The sequence below is a fragment of the Trichoderma aggressivum genome (genome assembly GCF_033847375.1).
Source record: "Trichoderma aggressivum f. europaeum strain CBS 100526 chromosome Unknown scaffold_007, whole genome shotgun sequence".
Taxonomy (NCBI): domain Eukaryota; kingdom Fungi; phylum Ascomycota; class Sordariomycetes; order Hypocreales; family Hypocreaceae; genus Trichoderma; species Trichoderma aggressivum.
Window position 1 is genome coordinate 906,311 of NW_026946373.1, and position 22,597 is coordinate 928,907.

General features: G+C 46.8%; 9 protein-coding genes across 9 annotated transcripts; 4 read left to right on the forward strand and 5 right to left on the reverse strand.

Annotated features, from left to right (window-relative positions):
- Nucleotides 1-1,075: 1,075 nt before the first annotated feature.
- Nucleotides 1,076-1,702, forward strand: Triagg1_2842 (uncharacterized protein; the record flags this gene model as incomplete). The annotated part of the gene is made up of 1 exon (XM_062897068.1): nt 1,076-1,702. One exon carries the CDS (start codon nt 1,076-1,078, stop codon nt 1,700-1,702), a length of 627 nt encoding a protein of 208 aa, XP_062758459.1.
- Nucleotides 1,703-1,972: 270 nt separating this feature from the next.
- On the reverse strand, nt 1,973-3,437 carry Triagg1_2843 (uncharacterized protein; the record flags this gene model as incomplete). Its single annotated transcript, XM_062897069.1, has 4 exons — nt 1,973-2,198; nt 2,259-2,468; nt 2,533-2,873; nt 3,096-3,437. 4 exons carry the CDS (start codon nt 3,435-3,437, stop codon nt 1,973-1,975), a joined length of 1,119 nt encoding a protein of 372 aa, XP_062758460.1.
- A 1,790-nt stretch (nt 3,438-5,227) lies between these two features.
- Nucleotides 5,228-6,313, reverse strand: Triagg1_2844 (uncharacterized protein; the record flags this gene model as incomplete). The annotated part of the gene is made up of 2 exons (XM_062897070.1): nt 5,228-5,975; nt 6,036-6,313. The coding sequence occupies 2 exons, from the start codon at nt 6,311-6,313 to the stop codon at nt 5,228-5,230; spliced, it is 1,026 nt and encodes a 341-aa protein (XP_062758461.1).
- Nucleotides 6,314-7,777: 1,464 nt separating this feature from the next.
- Triagg1_2845 (uncharacterized protein) lies at nt 7,778-8,841 on the forward strand (the record flags this gene model as incomplete). Its single annotated transcript, XM_062897071.1, has 2 exons — nt 7,778-8,055; nt 8,115-8,841. 2 exons carry the CDS (start codon nt 7,778-7,780, stop codon nt 8,839-8,841), a joined length of 1,005 nt encoding a protein of 334 aa, XP_062758462.1.
- A 576-nt stretch (nt 8,842-9,417) lies between these two features.
- On the forward strand, nt 9,418-10,827 carry Triagg1_2846 (uncharacterized protein; the record flags this gene model as incomplete). The annotated part of the gene is made up of 1 exon (XM_062897072.1): nt 9,418-10,827. The coding sequence occupies one exon, from the start codon at nt 9,418-9,420 to the stop codon at nt 10,825-10,827; it is 1,410 nt and encodes a 469-aa protein (XP_062758463.1).
- Nucleotides 10,828-11,740: 913 nt separating this feature from the next.
- Triagg1_2847 (uncharacterized protein) lies at nt 11,741-12,901 on the reverse strand (the record flags this gene model as incomplete). Its single annotated transcript, XM_062897073.1, has 1 exon — nt 11,741-12,901. One exon carries the CDS (start codon nt 12,899-12,901, stop codon nt 11,741-11,743), a length of 1,161 nt encoding a protein of 386 aa, XP_062758464.1.
- A 3,319-nt stretch (nt 12,902-16,220) lies between these two features.
- Triagg1_2848 (uncharacterized protein) lies at nt 16,221-17,571 on the forward strand (the record flags this gene model as incomplete). Its single annotated transcript, XM_062897074.1, has 2 exons — nt 16,221-16,507; nt 16,569-17,571. The coding sequence occupies 2 exons, from the start codon at nt 16,221-16,223 to the stop codon at nt 17,569-17,571; spliced, it is 1,290 nt and encodes a 429-aa protein (XP_062758465.1).
- Nucleotides 17,572-17,686: 115 nt separating this feature from the next.
- Nucleotides 17,687-19,394, reverse strand: Triagg1_2849 (uncharacterized protein; the record flags this gene model as incomplete). The annotated part of the gene is made up of 3 exons (XM_062897076.1): nt 17,687-18,590; nt 18,667-18,890; nt 18,999-19,394. The coding sequence occupies 3 exons, from the start codon at nt 19,392-19,394 to the stop codon at nt 17,687-17,689; spliced, it is 1,524 nt and encodes a 507-aa protein (XP_062758466.1).
- A 1,295-nt stretch (nt 19,395-20,689) lies between these two features.
- On the reverse strand, nt 20,690-21,847 carry Triagg1_2850 (CAZyme family GH93; the record flags this gene model as incomplete). The annotated part of the gene is made up of 2 exons (XM_062897077.1): nt 20,690-21,086; nt 21,153-21,847. 2 exons carry the CDS (start codon nt 21,845-21,847, stop codon nt 20,690-20,692), a joined length of 1,092 nt encoding a protein of 363 aa, XP_062758467.1.
- Nucleotides 21,848-22,597: the final 750 nt, after the last annotated feature.

Below are 22,597 nucleotides of genomic sequence, written 5' to 3' on the forward strand. Positions count from 1 at the left end.
TATTGCTAAAGCAAAGAAATATCAAGAAATAACCGGTCAGAATGGATGTATGCATGCCGATATTAGCCTCGCACATGTCCAGCGGCTCCCCGTGCTGGCCCTTTGAATCCGACAGTTTGGAGACTGCCGCCTAGTCTGCAGGCATGTGTGTTTCACCCCACCCCCATGATGTGTGCCAGTTTTGACCAATTCACTCCCCGCCATCATCAATTGCACACCGTCAGCACTGTAATTTAGTGTAATGGAGACGATGGAACTCCGCCAAAATTCATTGACTCAAGAACAATTGACCCGCAAGCCCCTGATAGTGCAGAAACAGTGGATGGTCAGTGGAGAGCAAGATAGCAACGAGGCAGCGCGCGCACATTGCTTATTGTGTACCAAAACAGTTCCAGTGGGTAGAATTAGATTGCTAGTGTCCCCATTGTCATTATCTCGGTGGCTCATAGGCGTCATCGGCAGCGTTGGGCCATCTGTGATATTTTTGGTAACATTCCTTCAGGCAGTAGACTAATCCAGTCTCACTATGGAGAGTCTTGTACTTTGTTATTCGACATTTTCTTTTACGCGACGAGTTTCTTGCTCTGACTCTTCATATCTCTCTCTTGGTGTATACCAATTTTCAATTACCCTGTGAAAACTATCATATCGAATCTCTTCTTTCTTCAGTTGACCCAACACAGATATTCGGCATGAGCTCTCTTCCTCCTCCACCCGCGGGTATTGATCCAAATCTCTGGAACCAAATTCTCCATATACGTACCGGCTGTTTTCCAAATCTTCTTCCTCAGATAAAGAATGATTATGGATATCGGCCAAGTCTCGGGGCTGGCATCGCCTTCGATGTCCTCTTTGGATTGGCACTGATCGGTCATGCTATTCAGGCGATCCGTTTTAGACGCTGGACGTCTATTCTCTTCGCTATCGGAGCTCTCAGTACACTTTTCCTTCTCTCCCATCTCTTATTGTGCCATTAACTGTGGTGCTAACCATGCCATCTTTTATAGCCGAAGCGATAGGTTGGGCTGGCCGAACATGGAACGCCAAGTGCCCATACAATCACGACGCATTTTTGATGCAAATAACCACTCTCATTATTGCGCCAACATTTTTTGCTGCCGGCCTCTATGTCCTTCTTGGCATTCTAATCAACCAACTTGGCCCTCAAACAAGCAGCCTCTCACCCAGCCACTATGCTATAATATTTTGCACATGCGACGTCATCTCTCTTGTCGTGCAAGCCGTTGGCGGGGCTTTGGCAGCCAGAGCTACCGTTGAGATTAATGGCGACTCGTCGACTGGAACTCACATCATGGTCGCTGGGATCGCATTTCAATTGTTTACCATGAGCGTTTTTGCTCTACTCGTCGTTGACTTCCTCCGTCGGGCTAGGGGCTTGGTGATAAAGAGACCCACGAAGCTCGTTCTGATAAGTCTCTTCGTGGCGTTCTTGATGATATACATCAGGTCCATCTACCGCACGATCGAATTGGCTGAGGGATGGACAGGGTTTTTGATTACCCACGAGGGGTACTTTATTGGGCTCGATGCGACTCTCATGGTAATCACTGTGACTGTCTTTCTGCTCTTTGACCCAGCCATCCTACTACGCGAGGAATCTGTTTCGTGGGAGCAAGGGGATAGAAAGGTTCATGAACAGAAGCATTTGCTCTCGTGGTTCCGGGTTGTTAAACGAACATAGCGTCCGCGACAAAATTTTATATCTGTCCATAGGAAGGTAGTTGTAATATGCACTCTCTTTAAATACTGGGTATGGCGGGGGGTACGGAATCCTACCATAATCTGTAAATACAGCTGGCTGCACTAGCGACTGGGTTCTTCATAAATGGCACGGAGAGACACAACATATGAGGTTAGCTAGTACTGCAGTTGGAACACACTCAACTATTTATACTAATTCAAGATACTGCATATATTTCCTACATATGACTGCTACCCATCTTTGCAAATCTCAAGCAACGCCCGTCCAGCGACCGTTCTCATCATACCGATCCACCATGTGCAAAGAGTCGAAACTGAGTCGGCTGACGAGTAAATTTCTCTCAGGCGCACTGACCGCCGAGTAATCGTTTTTCACAGAGCTGGTTTCTGTAGAGGGCACCAGGACCGACAGTGCAACATCCCCAACACCACTGCCACTGTCATTATCACCAACACTTTGGTCCTTCTGTTCGCTGCTGTTCTTATGGTCGTTTAGTCTTGGCCAGGGCAAAGCCAATGCAAACAACAGCGCTAACCCTGCCCATGCCAACGAAGGCGCTAGGCCTATTCTTATAGCCTTACTGTAGGCATCAACGACTACAGCTTTTGCGCCGGGAGATAATTGGCTATTTATTCCGCTGCCTCCTTTGAGGGATGAAATCTCATCAGGTGTAAGCGAGAGGCCAGCGAGGCTATGGGTCAAGGTAGTGGTGAAAGCAACTGCTGAGATTTGAACAGCCACGGCCCTGTAGATAGACGGTCAGCACGGCAATGAGCAGTCAGTACACAAGCAAAGGGCTATATACTCACGCCCCAATCTGCTGTAACATGCGAGAATATCCTAGCGAGGTCGCCAGCTGGTGTTTATCAAGAACTGCTCTTGGATAAATAATTTCTGCCAGCCAGGCCATTCCCACCCCAAAGCCAGCCACTATTTCATAGCCAACCACCTCCGCAACTGAAAAATTGGACTTCATAGTAATAAATAGGACATTTGAGACCAAAAATATGACGGTTCCACCGATCGCGAGGGGGTTAAAATAGGGAATTTTGGTAGATATAATGGAGAAGGCGAAAGTGCTGATGGCCAGCGTGCCTGCGAGAGGGAACGAGAGGAATCCACTGGTACGTGGATTAAGATCTTTGATGACCTGAGGAGGGAAATGTGTCAGTATGATGTGATACAATATTGGGAAGAGAATTGCACATACCTGGAAAAGAAATGGAAGGAATAGTATAATCACGGATACCGACGATAAGGCGCAGAAAAAGATGCCTGTAGTAGTCCACACGCTCCTGTTGAAAAGAATGGTGCGTTCGAATATTGCCTCCTTTGCTATTCTTTGATGTAGCAACAGCAATACAAGACACACCCCAAACACAGCAAACATGACTACACTTCGAGGGTTTTTCCACCCATATGTCTGGCCAAAGTCAAGGGCCAGGATCAGAGGTACAAGGGTCAAGGCAAGTAAACTTGTGCCAAGCCAGTCAAGCAGCCTCAATTTCTCCCAAAACTTCAAGCCATATTTTTCTCCTCTGAGGTCAGGGCCGCCCGTGTAAGTTACTCCGACAACCAATAGTAGTACGAGACCTATTATGGGGATGTTGATCCAGAATAGCCAGTGCCATCCAAGATGTGATTGAGTGATGGCACCACCGATAATCGGCCCTATCACCACGCTGGATCCCAGGATGAGAGAAAAAGCACCCATCGATACGTTTTGCTCTTTTTCTGCTGGCATCAAAGCTAGCATACGAAAGCCTCCTACGCTCAAACCTACAGCCCCCAGCCCTGAGAGAGCTCGGCCGCATATGAAAGATGGCGAACTCTCAGATACCGCACAGACGATAGAACCAACTGAAATATGAATGTTAGTGTGTATAATGAAGCATAGTGAATTTAAGGAGCGTTACGGATAAAGAGCAGCACCGAGCTAAGGTACACCGAGCTGAACGAGCATATCGAATACAACCTATTGCACACTGGTTGCAGAACACACTGCGGAATAAGGTACGCCGAAGTGTAGGCGCCGACATCGTGCAGAGAAGAGAATTGAGCAACTATTGTGGGTAATGCTGGTTCTGAAGATTATATATTAGTCGAAGGTTGAGGCAAAAGGCATGATCCTTTACTTGCCAATAATGGATTGATCTATGCCGACCTATCGAGGCAATAAATGAGCGTTGTCCCAAGCGAGTAAATAAACCAGGGTCATGAGTTACCATAAACCCCGCAAGAGCAAGGGCGAAGGTGATTGTGCCCTTTCTCCAAGCTGCAAGAGGAATGTCCAAGTCTTCGGTGGGCTCTCCTTTGTTGACAAGGTCTTTGAGCGCCCACAGCCTTCGTATAGTAAATGGCCGTTGCTGACCTTGTTTCCCAGCACCAAGCAATTGTCGGCCTAATCCAGGGGCATCACTGGAATTCATTTCTAGCAGGAGAAGCTAGCCCAGTGTCTTGAACTGGGCTACGGGTCTCGATCACGATAGAGATCACAGTGAGAGGACGGGGAGGAAAGGGGTTTGAGTGATAAAGAAAGTCCCGTTTCGGGAGAAACAGTCTTGTACACAGTCGAACATAGAGCGCAAGATCGAGACTAATGGTCGTAATACCTCGCCGGCATAATGATGTCAGTGCTGCTGCTTGGTCACCAAGTAAACTTCAGGGGACTTGTAAGTAATACGCAAAGGATCGTGCCAAGAAGAGAGGTAGCCGGTGCAGCTGGCGCAACCGGATATCCGTGAGAATCCCAACCCAGCCACGTTCAAAATAGCAATTCTCCAGTGCAGCAACATCTGCTAATTCGGCAGTCTACTCTAGCCCGAACCGGAGGAGCAAGATTACCCAACTAAGCTACAAGAGTTGTCGCCACCGAACGCGGCCGCTAGGTATTCGAACGGTCATTGCCGTGGGGCTACTTCTGCTGTAAGCCTTAAGAGGCCCTCAGCTTGGCACCAGCGCGCTGACGGCATTGTAATGTATGCAATAAACGAGTTTCAGAAGCAGCTTTCCAGAAGCCTAGTCAGCAATCGGGATCTACCGTCGAATTTCTCACAGGACCAGGTTCCAGACTTTCGCTTTTGTATAGGGCTAGCCAATCAAGCCCCAACACTCAGACTGACCCCTGAAAGTTTTTCTTCTAACTAGTACGCAGCCAAATGTCCCACAAACCTAGGTGAAGCCAACGGTAGATCTGTGCTGCCTTGGTGTATTGATACGAGAATAAGTCAAATGTACTCCATGATTGGTCACGCCATATACTATCTGACAAATAATACGATATTCTTCCAGATGGAGAACGGCCTTTCAGGCCCTTGTTTCAATGTCTCTCTCGTCCCACTAGTTGATTCGTTGCGTTCTCCAACCTCAGCACCACCGAGATATCGGTATCTCAAAGGTTTCCGTCATCTTGCCTCACTGTTTGATATAGGTAGCCAGATGTATGTAAGTTTACGAGTTATGGTCAGAATATATGTTAGATACGTCAAGTGATATCCACTCTATTCACAAGTCCACGTGTTTCTGGACACCCAATACATCGTAATGAGCGTTTAGCCCCCCGTTCCAAGCATTTACAGTAATTCTGGCAACCTTTCTCCCCAGAACTTGAACATCGCCTGTCTTCCAAACGACTCCCAGTACAGTAAGAAACCATGTCCCAGCCAAGAGTTTTATAACTGCAAACCGCCACTTCGGAAGCCACCATGCGGTAGAGGCTACCTTCGCCATATGTGCCTTGGTTTCATGCGACTCCTTTGGGTCCTCATATGTGGTGTTGCGGTACCACTCGTCAAAGTTATAGAACCACATTAGCCATTTCCACTGCATGCCACACTCGACCAAAACCCATCCAAGCGGAAGGTAGCCCCAATGTCCAAAATAGGCGAAAACTTCGTCGAACCAGACCAATAGATAGGCAGTGCAGTAAAACGTGCTGGCAATAGTGGATAAAGCCAATACCGGAAGAAGCAATGTGAAATAGAGGTACGCGTTGCCAGTACTGGATCTGAACCATGTCTTTCTGAACTGGTATAGAAATACCAGTGTGGTTGTTGTGGCGCCTGAGATTGTTGCTCCAAAAAACACAAATTGGATGAGCAGCCGACATAATAGTGCATCCGAAGAGGCAAATGACGAGAAGCAGAGACGGATCCATAATAGTAAGGCTGGTCCCATGATATGATGCAAAGTGGCAGCCTTGTCACTCCTTGTAACGGTAAGATCAATGATATAGGCTCCAGTCAAAATAGCACTGGAAAGAAACCGTCAGCCAATGCCAAGAGAGAAGAAGGGCTTCTCATTTCCTACATACCAGGACATCAGAGAATTCGCCGTATCACTGGCTTTCCATGCCTCCATAGGGGAGAATCCATTCAGTACAACCGGCAGAGTGAGGTAGAACAGGACGATTCGAGACGGTATAACGCCCACTTCAACAGCCAACCTGCTCTTGACTGCTTCATCAAGCTTGGACCAATCTGATATCGATCGCTCAAAATACTTTCTTGCGCTGGTGCGTACCACAGACGTAATAAGGGCTACCACGCTGACGACACCCAGGTCATGAATCCAGGTCGTCGTTGAAGCCATTCTTGAGGCCTAGGTATGACGATGAATTGTAGGCAACGAAGAAAGGGATAAATGGAACAAGGTATACATTCAAAGGGCAATCATGTATTCTAAGCCAGCCACAGGTTATTATGTAGATAGTTTGTCACAAGTTATGACTAGTAACAGTAGCCTTTCCATTTACATGTATCTGATATTGCCTTTATACCTTGTTATTACTATGCATCTATGGTAAAGGGGGTATGTCAATTCCTACCGTGATTTTTGCCAGATTAGTAAAGATAGTTCAGGCTGACTTACATACAAGTATACAGCAACATGATATTCCTTCTCCTAGTTTTGCACCAAGGTGGAGCGCATTTAGGTATTGTCCTCGCACGCGCGCTTATTGACATTGTCAGACTACCTGTGCTCTTGATTAATTCACGCAACGCACAAGCCACTCTAGCAAAACAAGGCGAGAGAAAAGGGTTAGGGCTATTCCAAGGTAGGTAAAAACGTTGTTGTGTCTATTTTTATGTATTATCCCTCAAGTGTTAGAGTTGGGTCTCTGTTTGCTTGGGAGACGTCACAAAATGGCTTTAGCTGGTCCTAATGGTGCCGGTTCCTGGCGGTGATACAAGTGGGGATATTGTCTCTCTCCGATAACCTATATATAGTATATTCGCCCTCCAATATAACTTAGGAACGCTCTAATGTCAATGATAAGGTATAATGCTCTAGAATCGCGGCTGTATATATCATGAGTAAGAGGGGGTCAATAAGCATGTTCATCAAGAGGTTTTGGGTAATACTCTAGTATAGCGTACCTACCAAGACGTAAGCTGCAGCTTACTGAATCCACCAGAAGATCCTCTCAGTCTTGTAGCACCAGTCAGTTGATACAGTGATAATACTAGTTACATGTGGCGCACTCCATACCTCGGTATATTGCATATTGCATTTTTATATTTTCACAAGCTTGTGGATCTTTCGCCATTGATTTCCTAAAATCTTATACCACAATGAAGTTTGCGTCTGAAACAAGTAGGGGTTCAATTGCCCGCATCAACATCCTACTACCTTGAGTATAGCGTGCCATTTTACTAATACCCCTACCGCGGACTTAGGATGATCATCTTGGAAGTGAAGTTTTCGCAAGGAGCAAACCACGATGGGGTCAGCAGCACAGTTCCACTGTGGTCCCTCAATGGGCGCCCGCTTGCATGAGTCTTCGTCTCTAGCCGTGGTCAAAGTTGCCTATTGTGATATATTCAATTTAGGTACTCATACCACAATAGGTATAAGCCATATTTTGAGGATTTTCGTCCATGGATTAGTGACAGTCTCGACACTTCGACAGATACGTAAACTTCATCTCTAGTGAGACTCTCGTCTGACCATATAGATTTCTTGTTTTGCTTTTCCCTCTTGCTTCGTCCGCGTTGCATCTGCATTTCATCTGCGTTCAGTTAACGTTTTTGCTCACTTTGGCGACCTGAAGTCATGGCAGGTGCCAGGCTCACCGACATGGACATTCAAATTGCATCGTCGTCGTTCATTGCTACCGGCCTTCTATATGAATATACACACAGTTACTTGGAACGAAAGCTCTCGAAATGGGACTGTTTCCCACAAACTCTACGTAACCGGATGTGCATCGAGATTGCCTGCATTCCTGTCCGAATAGGCCTCATCTACTTTTCTCTGCCATCCGTTCTCTTGGCCTTTACACCATCGTCCAACTGGACCGCCTATGATACCCAGCGTTCACTGATTGCCTGGTTTGTTTTACACGTCTTCTTGTTGGCCTTGGCCTATCTGCTAATAAATGAAAATCCAGCTCGTTAATGACAGGCGCCTACCTCTTTGACTTGATGATATACAGAGAGGACTTCTTCGGAATTCTCCATCACTGCATGGGTCCTGCGCTATTAGTCTGGACGAGGCTGTGTTTCTCTTCGTTCACCTCGGCCGATGCATTGGTATCTCGGAGCTTGATGATGTTCATATTCTTCGGTGCGGCCACAGGAGGCGTTTTCGCCAGTGCTGGAGTCTTCCTTCTTCGCGTTGGGAAGAGATACTTGGAACGTGGCACGCTATACAAGTATTTCGCGATTTGTGTCGCGGGTTTGACGGTTACTACGGTGCTGAGCTGCTACCTCAATGTCCTCTACTTTTTACACACATGGGACGCAGCCTACGAGTACTTCGGTCTGGCTGCTCCGCTACCCATCATCTGGGAGACATTCGAGTGCTACTTACAGTGGCGGTGGCTGCTACGATTCTACAGCATTGAAGCCAAACTGTGTCGAGGAGACCGCCGACCGAATGATTTCTCAGATGAATCTGAATCTACTTCAGAAGAAGCTGTTGTTGGGTACAAGATACCATCTGCATTTCCCCGAGGAACCGTATTTGTCTTGCGAGTTCTTGTTTGGCAATGGGTTGTGCTGCTTATTTGTCTGTATTTTAAATTTGCGAAGGAGCTGTACCTGCGCCAACCATTCTTGCCCACCCGATTGGTATCCCGAATGGAAGAAATGGTTCAGAACCATACAAACTGGTAGTAAATCATGATGAACGCATGATATGGTATCTTAGAGTCGATACAAGAAATAATGAATCTTAGGGTAGGAAAAGCTTTGGGATAGAGGAAGATACCAACAATATAGAGCACATTTTGGGTAAAAATACTTGCTTGCTTAGATATTATTGTGATGTTTTCCATAACAAGGCTGGGGATTATTTTCTGCTATCTTCAACGGTTTTACAATCCTCTAGAACGACGTAATTTGTGCTCCGAGGTGGGCAGAGAGTAATGGCCGGATTGGGCTTAGAGATCAATGATATTGTGGAAGCTCATTGTTGGATTTGTGGGGCAGCACTGGCCAAAAACACAGCGGCCAATTTAGGTCAGAAGTTATTCTAGGTGGCGCAAGCTGATGGCTCGGTCCAAATATAGAAGCAAGAAATCGTTTAAAACAGGGGCTACGGCTTCTCTGAGCAACCCCTGTGTCGGGCAACATACTACGTACTGTGACGAACAAAGATAAAACCTAATTCAAGCTGAAGATCTCACAAAGTCTTATTTCTACACGGAGAACTCGTCTGCATTCATCACCCCAAAAAGGTTCTTATTCAGCATGGACTGGGAGTACCTATCCCCTCTCGACCAGATTCTTCCTCGTATGTACTTTGGGGAGATTCTCTGCTTCCCTTCTGCGGACACAAATTTGTTCCCAATTCTACAGCAAGGGCTGAGCAAAGTTGCGGCCAGCGTACCGCATTTGACATCCTTTGTTGTCCACGACGATGCCCGACCTGGGAGGATTCGACTCGAACGCGGCCGCGATAACATCGACAACATTTTGGTAAACAGTAACGATCCATTAGAGAAGATGCCTGATTATCAAAGCCTGAAAAGGACCTCATTCCCCATCTTCCCTCGATCATCTCTCTTCTATCCTAACGTCCCAAATGTACCCTGGGCAGCCCCATGGCCTGTCATGCGAGCCGAAGTCACCCGTGTGCGTGGAGGATTCGTGCTTGTAGTTTTAGTTCACCACTGCGTTTTTGATGGAGTCGCCTTATCTGAGCTGCTCAAAATGTGGGCCACTTGTTGTGCCTGTCATGATTCAGCGCAGCCACCGGAAATCAGTCAAGTTCGTCTGAACCGAACGGTACTTCAAGGGGAAGAGTCGAAACAGGAGAACTTTCCGCCGGCGGACATCTTTAAGATCGTTAACAAACAGTCTTTTTTATCTCAAACAATATCACTCATCAAGCGCACATTCAACCCAATCCTACCAAAACCTCTGTCACCCACTTGGCCTATAACTTTATACCGTTTACCACATGATAAACTACAAGGTCTCAAACAAACTATGAACCAGTTTGCTCCCAAACTTGGTGTGCGGTTTCTATCTACAAACGATGTAGTGAGTGCTCTGATATGGAGCTGTGCAACAATGGCAATGAGCACTTCATTCCAGCGTTGGAATCTGATGAGCTATTGCTCGACCGGCGTATCGGTCAATATCCGGTCAAAGATTCAGCCACGCCTTCCAGATGACTTCATTGGCTGCGCATTTGGAGTTGCCTACATTGATATGGCAAGAACAAACCTATGTGCGGCCGCGGAGGTGGCATCTTATGAGTCTATAGCTCGCGTAGCCGCTGCCATACGCCACGGTGTAGATGGAATAACCAACGAGAAAATGAAAGAAATATTAAACTATGTCGACGGTCAAGACGATCCGACAAAGTTACAATGGCGACCGAAGAAGCTGAATGATTTCTACATCTCCAGCTGGGCAAATCAATGCATTTATAATGCCGATTGGGGCCCTCAAATTGGGAAGTGCGACGCTCTCCGAGTTGCCCAGATAGCCTTGGCGCCAATGTGCGTAATATTGCCACGACGAGCGGGATTTGAATCAAAGGACGGCCATTGCGTTGACATTGAGTTGGTTGTTTCACTGGAAAGTTTGCATATGGATCGGTTTAAGAGGTCAAAGGCTATGAAGATGTTTGCAGAGATAATAGATTGTTGAGTGTTGAATGCAGGTACGAGTCAATTATACTGGAGCATAAACGAGGGTTCCTGAGCTGATTTTCCTGTAGTATAACGACACTCTTTTCTTCGGAATGTATATTGGGGCTTTGAACGAAGCTCCAAACGTTAGGATAAAAGCATTATGGCGTACGAACCATTGCCTGGTCGTCCATCCAATTGTTAGGTATGGCGTTTGATTCAATAATCGTCAAAATAACGTCAAGGTCTTGATGAGTGGCACATAGATCACTACCGACAAATGTTGGCCCTTATTCGCAGGTATTGATGGAGACGGTCTTCCATTCAGTGTTGAATTAGCAGTCAAGACTTGCTTACATTTCGAATGGGATTTAGATTTTTCATTAATGAAAAGATGATACTTACAAACAAAAAATCTTTTGTATTTCTAAAGATTCACCGCCGTGTATTTTATTCGACTTTTTTGTATTGTATAGTGCCATGACGTGGGGATCAATTCACACTTTCTTTTAACCTATACTGCCGAGCCTCCGTTTTGAATAGCATCATAGGTGATGGATTGTTACCGGCAAGCAAAAGACAAAAGCCCTCTTGGTCGCTTGAGAGAGTTGCCTGGCTCAATGCATTGGCTAGATAGGCGTTCCAGCAGCCAAAGGATCACCACCATTGCCTCTGCTTCCGATCTCTGCTGATGAAGTACTGACATTGGATGTAAAGTCACCACCATTAGCGGTTGGTGCAATATTGTTCTCGGCACATCTCGGGCAAACCATCGCTGTGGTAGCTTGGCTTGTATTTGTGGCGGCAAAATACAAGTGTCGCAATTGGAGATTAAGTGGCAGAAACGATAGCTTGACTCGCTTAGGGTAGCTGTCAGAGACGCCGCAGCGATTCTCATAGATAGGTGGCTATATGGCTTTTTCTAATATATTCTACATCGACGAATGTCTAAGATGCTTTCCACTAACGTAACCCTCTGCGGTATCAACAAACAAGTTCCTGCCTTTCACGTATGACACCAATACTCCCCATAGCTTCCAGCTACCAATCTGCCCGGTCGCGTACTTTCTTCCTAGCGAGAGAAAGATCATCGTTTTTTTGCCAGGCTGGTAAGGTGCGATAAACTCCTTCCCCATCAACGCAGCTTCCAATGCGCCAGCCAAGTAGATAATCTGGTTATCCGTCACCGTGAGCTGCTTTGGACCAGCATTGCTCACATCACCAATAGCCCAGATATTCTCTATGCCCACTATGCGCATATTACCATCGATATTCACATTACCATTCGGATCAAGGAAGCTGTCGGAAAGGAAGCTGTTATTCAGTCGAATTCCATGACATGGAAGATAAAACTCGGTAACCATTCTTGACCCATTGTCTAGAATTAAAACTTGTGTCTTGCCATCATCGCCAGCCTCGACGGCTTTCACGCAAGTTTTGCGGATTAGTTTGACACCGAGCTTTTGCAAGTCTTTGTCCAGAGTTGTTCGAACAGAAGAGAGTACGCCGCTGGAGCTCTCCAATAGGAGATCCCCACGTATAATAAGCGTAATTGTTTTGAGTTTTCCAAACTTAGCGGCTAACTCTCCAGCAATCTCAACGCCAGTTGGACCTGCACCAGCAACGACAATGTCTCTGGCGCGGCCGATATTTGTTTGCAGCTCATGCCACGCAGCGAGGGTCTCCGCATGCGTACCGATGGGTTTTAGTGGCAGACCACTAGCCAATCTCGAGCCCGTCGCTATCACTAATTGATGGTAATGCAAAGTCCTACTCCCGCCAGTGCTGGTAAGGATAGTAACTGAATTAGATGATGATTGGATGTCAGTGGCTCTGCCAAGTATGAATTCGAATATGTCGACCGCGTAATGCTCAAATCCAGTAGCGATCGGGATAAACATCGATTCATCTGGAATCATCCCAGGAATAAGGCCTCTAGTAGCCGCCACGTTCCAGAAGAAATGGCTGTTTGGCGATACTAAGATGACTTTGAGGGGTGGTGTCTTGGAAGTAATATATTTAAGTAACTTGTGGGCGAGCGGCACGCCGGCCCATCCTGCACCAAGAATAACAACAGTTTTTTGGTCAGTCATGGCCACGATAATGTCAAGAGAGCACAAGTCCCTGGAAGAATGAGGGCATCAATGTCGTCCAAGGTAATGTCCAAAGAGTTATTAATACATCTGGTTGCCACACCGGCCTCGGCCATCGGTCGCAAGACCTCGCTTCGCTGCCAATCCGATACCGAGAGTCGACATGGGGGTCTGGCCCAATTGTTTTAACAACGGCGTTGAAGTTAGTGTACTCCGTACAGAGGGCCTGTTATTGAGATTCAGACGTCGATGGAGTGGGGCTGAGCGGCGACAGAGGATTTCGGACCGAGCTCCGTGTCCGAGATGTGGCTACTTTGTGGCATCTCATTTCGCAACCTCTTCGACTGTGCTCGACCCAGTACTTCTGCTCTCGAAGAAATCCGCTTCGCTCAATTCATCGCCGAGAATTCTTCTTCTGTCGCAACGTTACCGTCCGATACGCTGCCGTTGTCCGCTGTGCTGACAGAGCCTGTCTAAGCCATATTGATAGATTCTGCTTCTGCCGCCACCATGTCTGCCAATCATTTTGGAGCCGGAGAGACCGCCATCGCCGATGACAGTTTAAGAATATGGAGCTGCATTACATGTAGGCGTCGCAAAGTAAAGTGCGATAGAAGAGACCCTTGCTTCAATTGCGTCAAGAATCAGATCGAATGCCACTTCCCAGTCACTGGTCGTCTTCCACGCCGACGAGATCCCGCGGCATGGAAGTCGCCAACTGAGAAGCAAGCTGAGCTACTAGACCGATTGAGGCGCCTTGAATCACTTGTTACAGAACTTGCAGCACAAGTGGAAGATGGTCCAGACAAGATCCACTCCCTGTTCCCGGCGACATTGACCAGTGCCACGGGTAGCATCCATTCCGCAGAGTCAGTCAACGCTGATGTCGGGAAACGGGGACTATCAAATATGGAATCGCCCATGGCGGCTGGTGAATTAATATCTGCCATGAGGTCTTCATTTCAAGGAGACATGAATGAAGACTTTGGCAGATTGGTGGTTGGAAAAGAAGCTGGTCTGCAAATCGGAAAGGGTTTCTGGACTATTTTCTGCAGTGAAGTGTGACTGAACTTCTTATACTTGTCCACAGCTGAGAGGCTAATGGAAATTAATTAGGTCGAGAACATATTTCAGGGTATTCAAGATGTGGCGTCCGAGATATCAGGCTCAAACCTCGAGGCTACTTCATCGAACAGCCAAGTGACATCGAATATCATCTGTTCGGATTTTTATTTAGGGAATCAGTATACAAGAGGAACCCCTCAAAGCCTCCATGATTTATACCCCTTACCATCTCAGATGTTTTTTCTCTGGCGGACATATGTGGAGAACATCGTCCCATTCATTAACGTCATTGATATTGCAGCTCTGGAAGAGGTGGTAACTAATCTGAGAGACAAGTTCGATTCTCTAGAGCCTAGCCAACAGGCCCTACTATTTGCGGAATCTTTGGCAGCAATCGTATCGTTGGATGAAGAAGAGACTATGGCTTGTTTTGATACTCCCAGAATTCAGCTACTTGCTCGATTTCGCCTTGGAACAGAGAGGGCACTCGCGAATGCCGGGCTTTTGACTACGAAGGATGTTGAGACTATCCAAGCATTCGTAATCTATCTCTCTCTTCTACCATACATTGGAGGCCAAGAATTATCATCGCCATTTATAGGTCTGTTGCTGAGGATTGCGACATCCCTACAGCTGCACAGAGACGCTGATAACTTCAAAACGCCTGCTCTGACCCAAGTTGAGGTTGAGATACGTCGCCGACTATGGTGGCAGATAATCTTTCTCGACTCAAGATCCCGATCAAAACATGCCGTAGGACTGTCGGCATCAGACACTATGTTTGACACTAAAACTCCGAGTCATATATTGGAAGATGGGATAAGAACATTCTTGGATCCTCCCGACGCACAAAATCTATCCATTATTTGCATCATGCGATGTGAAATATGGCAATTGTGTCGTTTCTTGAACGCAAATGCGCCAAATACTTTGGAGCAGAAACTCGAAGCTTTCAATCGGACGAGATCAAGATTAGAGAATATATCCATGCCAAGAGTATCTTCAAACCATGCTCTAACGTCTCTAACCAAGACCATGACATCACTTGCTGTTTCCAGAGTCGAGCACACGATATATCTGCAGCATTTTCACAATTTGAAAGAGCTCCCTCAAATGCCATCTCAGGAAATGATGCAGCATCGTTTAGGCTTATCAATAGATATTCTCAAAACAACCCATAGCCTACGAACGGAGCCTTCTTGGAAGAGATGGAGATGGCATCTACAAGGAGTCTTTCCTTGGACTTCGATGGGCGTGGTGTTCATTCAGCTCTGCCAGTCTCCCTGGTCGGCGATTTCTGAAAAGGGGTGGGCGCTAACGCGCCTAATTTTGGAAGAAACCCAAGACAGGATAAAAACAAGTCCATCGTGGAATAGACTAAATAAGCTTATTATCGCCGCCGAAGCTCATCGAGAGAGGTATTCAGCATCGGCGACATTACAAATGCGCCCCCAAAATGAACCATATAAAGCCGGCTTCATCGATACGAAGGAGAGCCTCGGTGAGGCTTCAAAGGCCCCGGAGAGCCAATCAGTGAATACTCATATTCCGATCGATTCCCCAGAGTTCAACCACGTTGCGTTAGATATTGGGGGAGATATTGATGAATTTAATAAATTAGAATCCGTTATGGCATTCAATCCTATGGAATGGCAGACATGGGACGAGGGACTCACCGCTGACGAAAAATTTTGGGATTTCGATTTTGCAAGTTACGAGAGATTGCTGTAAATTGTAGTAATTATTCATCTTTACAAACAAGGGGATTGTTCCAGATGAGTAAGATCGATTATGCAGAGAATATTATAGACCAGTTTTCAACTGAGACATTTTACTCGTAGGAACCACGCTAAAACAGAATGTTTTATATCCGATCTTTCGCGGATATAGCGCGAGGGTAAGATTTCCTGAGTCTGAGGTCTATCAGGCTCCTTCGCGTTCATCTAGCCTCAGGAGTAGTAAAAAAAACAGTCATACTTAGAAATACAATCCACATTCACCCTATTACTGCACCCTGTGGCTTTAGGAGATTATTGCATGATCATTTGGATTACCATTAGTAAGTGAATAGAATAGGTGGATACTGAGAGACGTATGTATTATTCCAAGACCGCCTTTATGTGGGCTTGACTGGTACTGCCGGTGTTTAAATCACTGGGACGGCCGTCTCAACTTCCATATATATTATGAATACCGGCCCTTATAAACAACACAGTCGTTGTTTCCTATACAACAATCATTTAGTAGTGTCAAAATGATTGAGCCAATCAACATTGCCCTCCTCATTACCCTCTGCACCGCAGTGGGCGCGTTTTCCGTCCCAAACGTGAACGCGACGTTCAGCAAGTCTCCCAAGCCGTTTGAGATCCGTGTTGACCGAAAGTTCATTGAGGACACACGACTTCGAGTCGCACATGCCAGGGCTCCGGTATTTTTGGGAGCGATGGGCGAAGGCCCAAGCCCTGAAAATTACACCAACGTTCGAGACTACTGGGCCAATGAATATGACTGGAACATTGCCGAGGCGTCCATTAATAGAAAGTGAGCCGGAGTACATAGCTATGAGCGTGTCTTGGCGACTGTACTAACGAAAATTGACAAGGCTGAAACAATTCACGACGGTTGTTGCACCCATTATGGGGAATAGCTCAAATCGAGTTCCATTACACTTTGTTCACCACCGTTCGCCGCGCGACGATGCCATTCCGTTGCTCTTTATCCATGGCTGGCCAGGCTCGTTTCTCGAAGTCAGCAATATCATCGATGCCTTAACAAACCCTCCTAACAGATCTGTGCCGGCGTTTCATATAGTCGCTCCGTCAATACCTGGATTTGGATTTTCTCCGGCACCTCAGCGCCCTGGGTTTGGTCCGGTGGAAACCTCTCATGCCTTTAACGCATTAATGAATCAATTGGGTTATCAGAAATATGTCATTCAGGGCGGCGATTTCGGGGGTGTTATTCTTCGTTTCCAGGCCCATCTTTTTCCGAAGAATGTCGTCTCCGTGCTTAGCAACTTTTGGATCATCCAGCCAGGGGACAATGACCTCCGCAGGCTTGCGCAGGGGTTATCAACTCCGGATGAGGTCACCTACATTAACATTTTGGAAACATATATCAACCAGGCATCTGGATATCGTGCTATGCAAGAAACACAGCCTCTTACAGCGGCTTTTGCCATGTCGGATTCTCCGCTGGGTTATGCAATGTGGATCTTTGCTTTGATGAATGAGGTCATCGACCCAACAGTCAAATCTTGGACTCCCGAAGAGATCATCACCTGGTCGATGATGTACTACATACAGGGCCCTTATGGCGGTATGCGTTTCTACAAGGAGGTTGCCAATGATGGGGGTTTGGAGGCGGCTGACTTTGGCACTCTCCCACTGGTGGAGGTGCCGGCGGCGATCAGTCAGTTTCCTTATGATATCACTTATCGGATGCCTTTAGAGTGGGCCAAGCGTGGAGGAAACGTTAAAAGGCGAAATGTACACAGCCATGGCGGCCACTTTGCGGCCTATGAAGTGCCTGATCTTTTGCTTCAAGATATCTGGGATTGGTTCGGAGATAAGGAGACATCCGGAACGAAAGTCTTCATCAATTAATTTACCTAGCTATATTAATTACGGGAGGCAACGGATAAAGAGTGTAGAATGACTAGATCATAATTCATCATAGTTTTGCCGTGTCATTGTCTATGAAGGTAGTAGGTAGCATTCATTACCGACCAATATTACGAATCTCTAGCCAGCGCAAAGGGGGAAATACTATCATAGCCCATGAACAGCCAACCCAAATGCCAAGATCAGCGCCAGTTGGGCTGGCAAGCTTAGCAATAGGACCAACATAATAAATCTGGTACATGCAAAGGATTGCTCCGATCCATCCAATAACAAACGCTGTGAACGCGGCAAGACCCAGCGGCAGCCGTTTCGGGTCAGACCAAGCTGTCCAGTCAAACCCGCGGGTTCTGCGGAATATCAAATGTTCTTCCAGAGTGATTACTAGGAAGATGGTAACCCAGTAGCCCATCAGAGCTAAAAAATTCTCAAAGATGTCATAGAGGTTGTTGCGCCCACCCAAAGCACATACAGTGTAGATGATTACACCAACACATGAAAGGATCCACCTGGGTATTCGCGCACCGTATCGACCCAGCACTTGGAAACACAAAGCGGCAGAATATGTACCGGGGATGTTGTTCGCCACAAGGCCGAGGGCCACAATAACGCCTAGAACTTTTCCAAACCCTCCTAGCCCTTGGTAGCCCGCAACGACAAGGGCTCCAGATGACACATGGTTAGCATCGCTCCATGATGCCTCAGTGAAGGTGCCAGACGCAAGGCCAACACCTAAGAGGTTGGCAAAAGCTATCGCCAGACCGATGCCCGCGGTCGTCATAGCGAACGTCTTCCATTTCTTGGTGTTTTCCGGGTAGTAGACGTAAAAGTCCGCTCCTGCGGGGGCCCAGGCCACGGCCGAGGCCAGGCAAAGGGAGAAAAAAGAGAGACGGTTGCCATTAATGGTCGAAGTACTCCCAGTTGACTGGATGGAAGTGTCAAATTTAGGGCCAGCAGAACCGACCAAGATAAAGGCTGCAATGAGCTGCGGAAGCCATGCCCATCTAGAGTTGCATCATTTCGGTCAACCTACAAGACACTCGACACGCAAGCGATGGAAAGGGAAGTCGGCCTGCCTACCTTTCGTATGTCTGAAAGATTGACATCCCAAAAAGTACGATAATCCAAGAGATAACGGCAATTATGACGATGCCGACAATGACGGTGAGTTGGCCATCAGCGACTGCGGACAGGATCTGTCCCCCAACAAGACAATCGATCATGCCATAACCCAGCATAATCACAATGTTCAGGATGGTGCAAATCTTGCTAGGCCAATAGCCCATGAAATACCTTGCCAAAACCTTGGAATATTAACCATTAGAGATACAGGGACATTATTGGGTTTACCCACGCAAGACTTAATTTTTTTTCTAAAAAAAGAACAGAAAAGGGGAGACACTCTTTCATACCATCGTGCGATTCCCGCTAACTGGGCCAAACGTGCTGATGTAGGCAACTCCCATGGCTCCCAAGATGGCGCCAAATGTCGCGCATAGCGCTGCATCCGTGACACCTAGAGAATAGTCAAGAGGTCCAAGCATGCCAACCGCCATGTTGTTGGCGGTTATGTTGGAACTGAACCACAGCATCGTCATTTGCATGTAGCTAGAGGCACCAACTTTCTCTAACCGCTCCGTCACTGGCACTCGCTCGATGCCGCGAGCCTCGAAGTGCTTAGAGGTGAGAAGTCGCTGGTTTACGCGAGCGAAGAATCCGCTAGAGAGCGCCACTGCGCCTTCTGAGATCTGGCTCTCCAACGTGGGCTTGGAGCCATCAGTTGCAGCGTCATTCTCGACCTTCTCCATCGGTGTGGTGTTGGATGGAGAAAACGAGACTCATTCGCGCAAGACCAAAAGAGGGGAGACAAACATAAAATAAACAGAGAAATGGGGAAACAGGAGAAAGGAAGGAAAGACATCATAGACAGACAAGAAAGGTGTTGAAACTCGACTCGCGTAAAGATAGAGACAAGAAAACTCTTATCAGTGCACAGCGGAAAACACGGAAAACATGGTAATTCGGCAACTCGGTCCACTTAAACAGACCCGAATCACAGATTTCAACCGGCCCGCGTAACTTACATTAATATTAAAATTGCTGATCGCTTCAATTATATGTAGGGAAATTGTATAGAATAACTCCATATATCACTCTAGAAAGAATGCCATTAGCTGCTGTTCCATGTTGTATCAGACGGAAAAGTACATCGATGGTGATTCCTCTGCACGTAAACGATGCCTTCGCAGTGGATAAAATACCTACTACGAGGTGCGTCGCGGCAACTAGAGCGGTGCTCCCATCCGGCGCAGGCTGTTGCTGCGGGAGGCGTTGCGGCGTCAATCAAGCGACCAATCATCTGAAGCACGAAAGGATCAGAATCCAGATTTGGTTGAGGCTGAAATTAAGAACATGATGTGATCCTATCTTTGATGCTAGGCTTGTGATATTGCTGAGCATTGGATCACTGCATAAAGCTACCATTAACGTAAGTTGAACATTCACATCCTTGTATCTTCCTGCGTTGTGACCCTCTGGATGTTTTTGGCCTATTGGCAGCTATGTACAAAGATCAAGGAACAACGAGACTAGCGTCACTCTTGCACGACGATCTCGAGATGAAGACTCCCACATGGAGGTCGTTAGGGAGGGAAATAGAGCATCATACGGCTGGATGTCGCCCCCTTAGACAAGCAAACATTGCGATGAAACATGCAAAAGAACAGAAGACTGATAAGATTCACGTAACTCTGCGCAGTGCGATTGAGAAATTCGGCTCCATGGTTTCGCCTTTTGCTCAAGTGCAAGCTCAATCACCACTGAAACCGGTAGACTGGGGAGAATCTTCACGGGCTGACGCAACAATAAATGGTTTTGTATTCATCGTCGATATTTGTGTGGTATTTTCTAAGCATTGTCATTGTCTACCGAAAACTGAATGTTAAATGCCGTGATTGCGCCGCATGACCTTCCTATTAATGACACAATTACTGTTATAACATAAACCTAGATAGCGCTATAGTCGCGTTACTAAAGGTGCAACTCTGGGTGTATTTCAACCCTTCATAGCACATACAGTTTGCCGGATCCATTTAGGTTGTACTCAATTGACTAGTTGATACTCTTGACTGACTACTCCCAAGCCATCTTTGGAATAGAGTGCAAGGAAATGCGTTTGATCAAGGGTATACAGCCCGGGCCAGTGCGAGCTCGCATTACCTGTGACAGTGGCTCCGCTCCACGTAGAGCCTCCGTTGGTGCTAGTAACAACTTTCATCTGGGCTCCATCGATACCATTGGGGCCAATGCCGTCCACATCCTCGTTTGTCATAAAGCTTGTAACAAGAGTGCCACCAACATTGACCACCTGGGGAGCCCCTGCGTTCTTCCCATTGCGTGCCGTATATAGACGCGCTCGCTGTCCCCAGGAATTGCCATCATCATGCGACAGAACATAGTCGATAGAAAAGGCACCCGATTCCGTATTCTCAAAAACGGCACTGATTACACGAATAAGCATTAGTTTAAAACAGTATCGTTGTGAATAGATGACAGTGTAAGCTCACATCAAATTACCAGAGTTGTTGATATTCGCGACACCAATCATCCCATCGCGCGATGTGCGATCACCTCCAGAGACCGGGATCCAGTTCGACCAAGTCAACCCTCCATCAGTGGAACGCTTCATAAAGCCGTCCTGATCATTACTATTGTTCTCAGCAGAATAGTAGCACTGCAGCGAACCGTCTGCAGCAAGACGGAGAAAAGGTTCCCAGAGGCCATTAAGGGTACCCGGGGTGGCTGCTTGCTGCTCCACGGTTGATAGGTAAAGAAAGCTAGCGCCACCATCATCGGAATACGAAAGCGTAATTCGGTAATATGTGTAAGAGCCTCCTGAGCGATCATGGTTTCGATATGCGTATACGATACGTCCACTAGGAAGCTGCAGGGGCATAGCGTTATCAACATCATAGGCAGTTGAATCAGCACGGTAGACTTCGCCAACGAAGTGCCATGAAGTACCGCCATCGCTGGAGCCAGCAAGCCTAAGAATGCTCTGATTGTTCTCATGAGCGGTATAACCTGCAATCAAGCCCCCATTGTTGGCTTTGCTTGCCCGAACATATCCTCCATTTGTGTCAATAACAATGGGCGAGCCAGCCTGAGCCACGACGCCGGGTGATCGTTGATCGAGACTGACAGGGTTACCTAGAACTCCGATAGAAATGAGTAATGGTAGAAATATCCTTGGGTAAAACATTCTTGGAATATAAATAGCGGACTACTGCTGGACACGTTGATATAACTATAGCCATCGTCAGAATTGTCGGGGACACAGGTACTTTTTATATCTCGAGCAAGGAAACTTACAGCCAAGAAAGCCTAAGACTGCGAACATGGACATTTACCCCATTGAATGCTTAAACCTGCTTCAATTTTGTCATAGCTTCCTATCCTAGTATAGCCTGATGATCATCCCCGCTGAAGGATTTTGTTTACTCGATCGGGAGTTCCGAGCCGGCTGCCTAACAAGAAATCGTCGTTGAAAGAATCCTGTTAGTACACTTTCAGGGTTGCGGTTCTCAGACTCAAATACTGTGTCTTGGTGAGAGAGGTAGAAAAAGATACCACATCCTGCATAAAACTCCTGTCTTAATCAAGTGTTTATAAAACGTGCGCCAGCTTACGAGACTACACCGTTGAAAAGCATCTTCCATCTTACTGAACTGAATGAGCTAGAATGCCATTTCTCCCTTCTATGAGTATAGTGATGTCAGGCTTGTCAGGGTAAAGGACAAATGAACTACCGAGTAAATGTGACCCACAATTCGGAATACCAGAATAGCTACACGCTACCTGGCTGCGCAAACGAGACGTTAAATGAGCGTATTACCCTGGTGAATGAGCGTATAAGTGGCACACTTTTAGCGTTGAAGCTTGGGTTTATGCGATCCAATCCGACGCAACTATGGTGTAGCATTGCATATTCAGGAACAAGGGAGTACCGGTA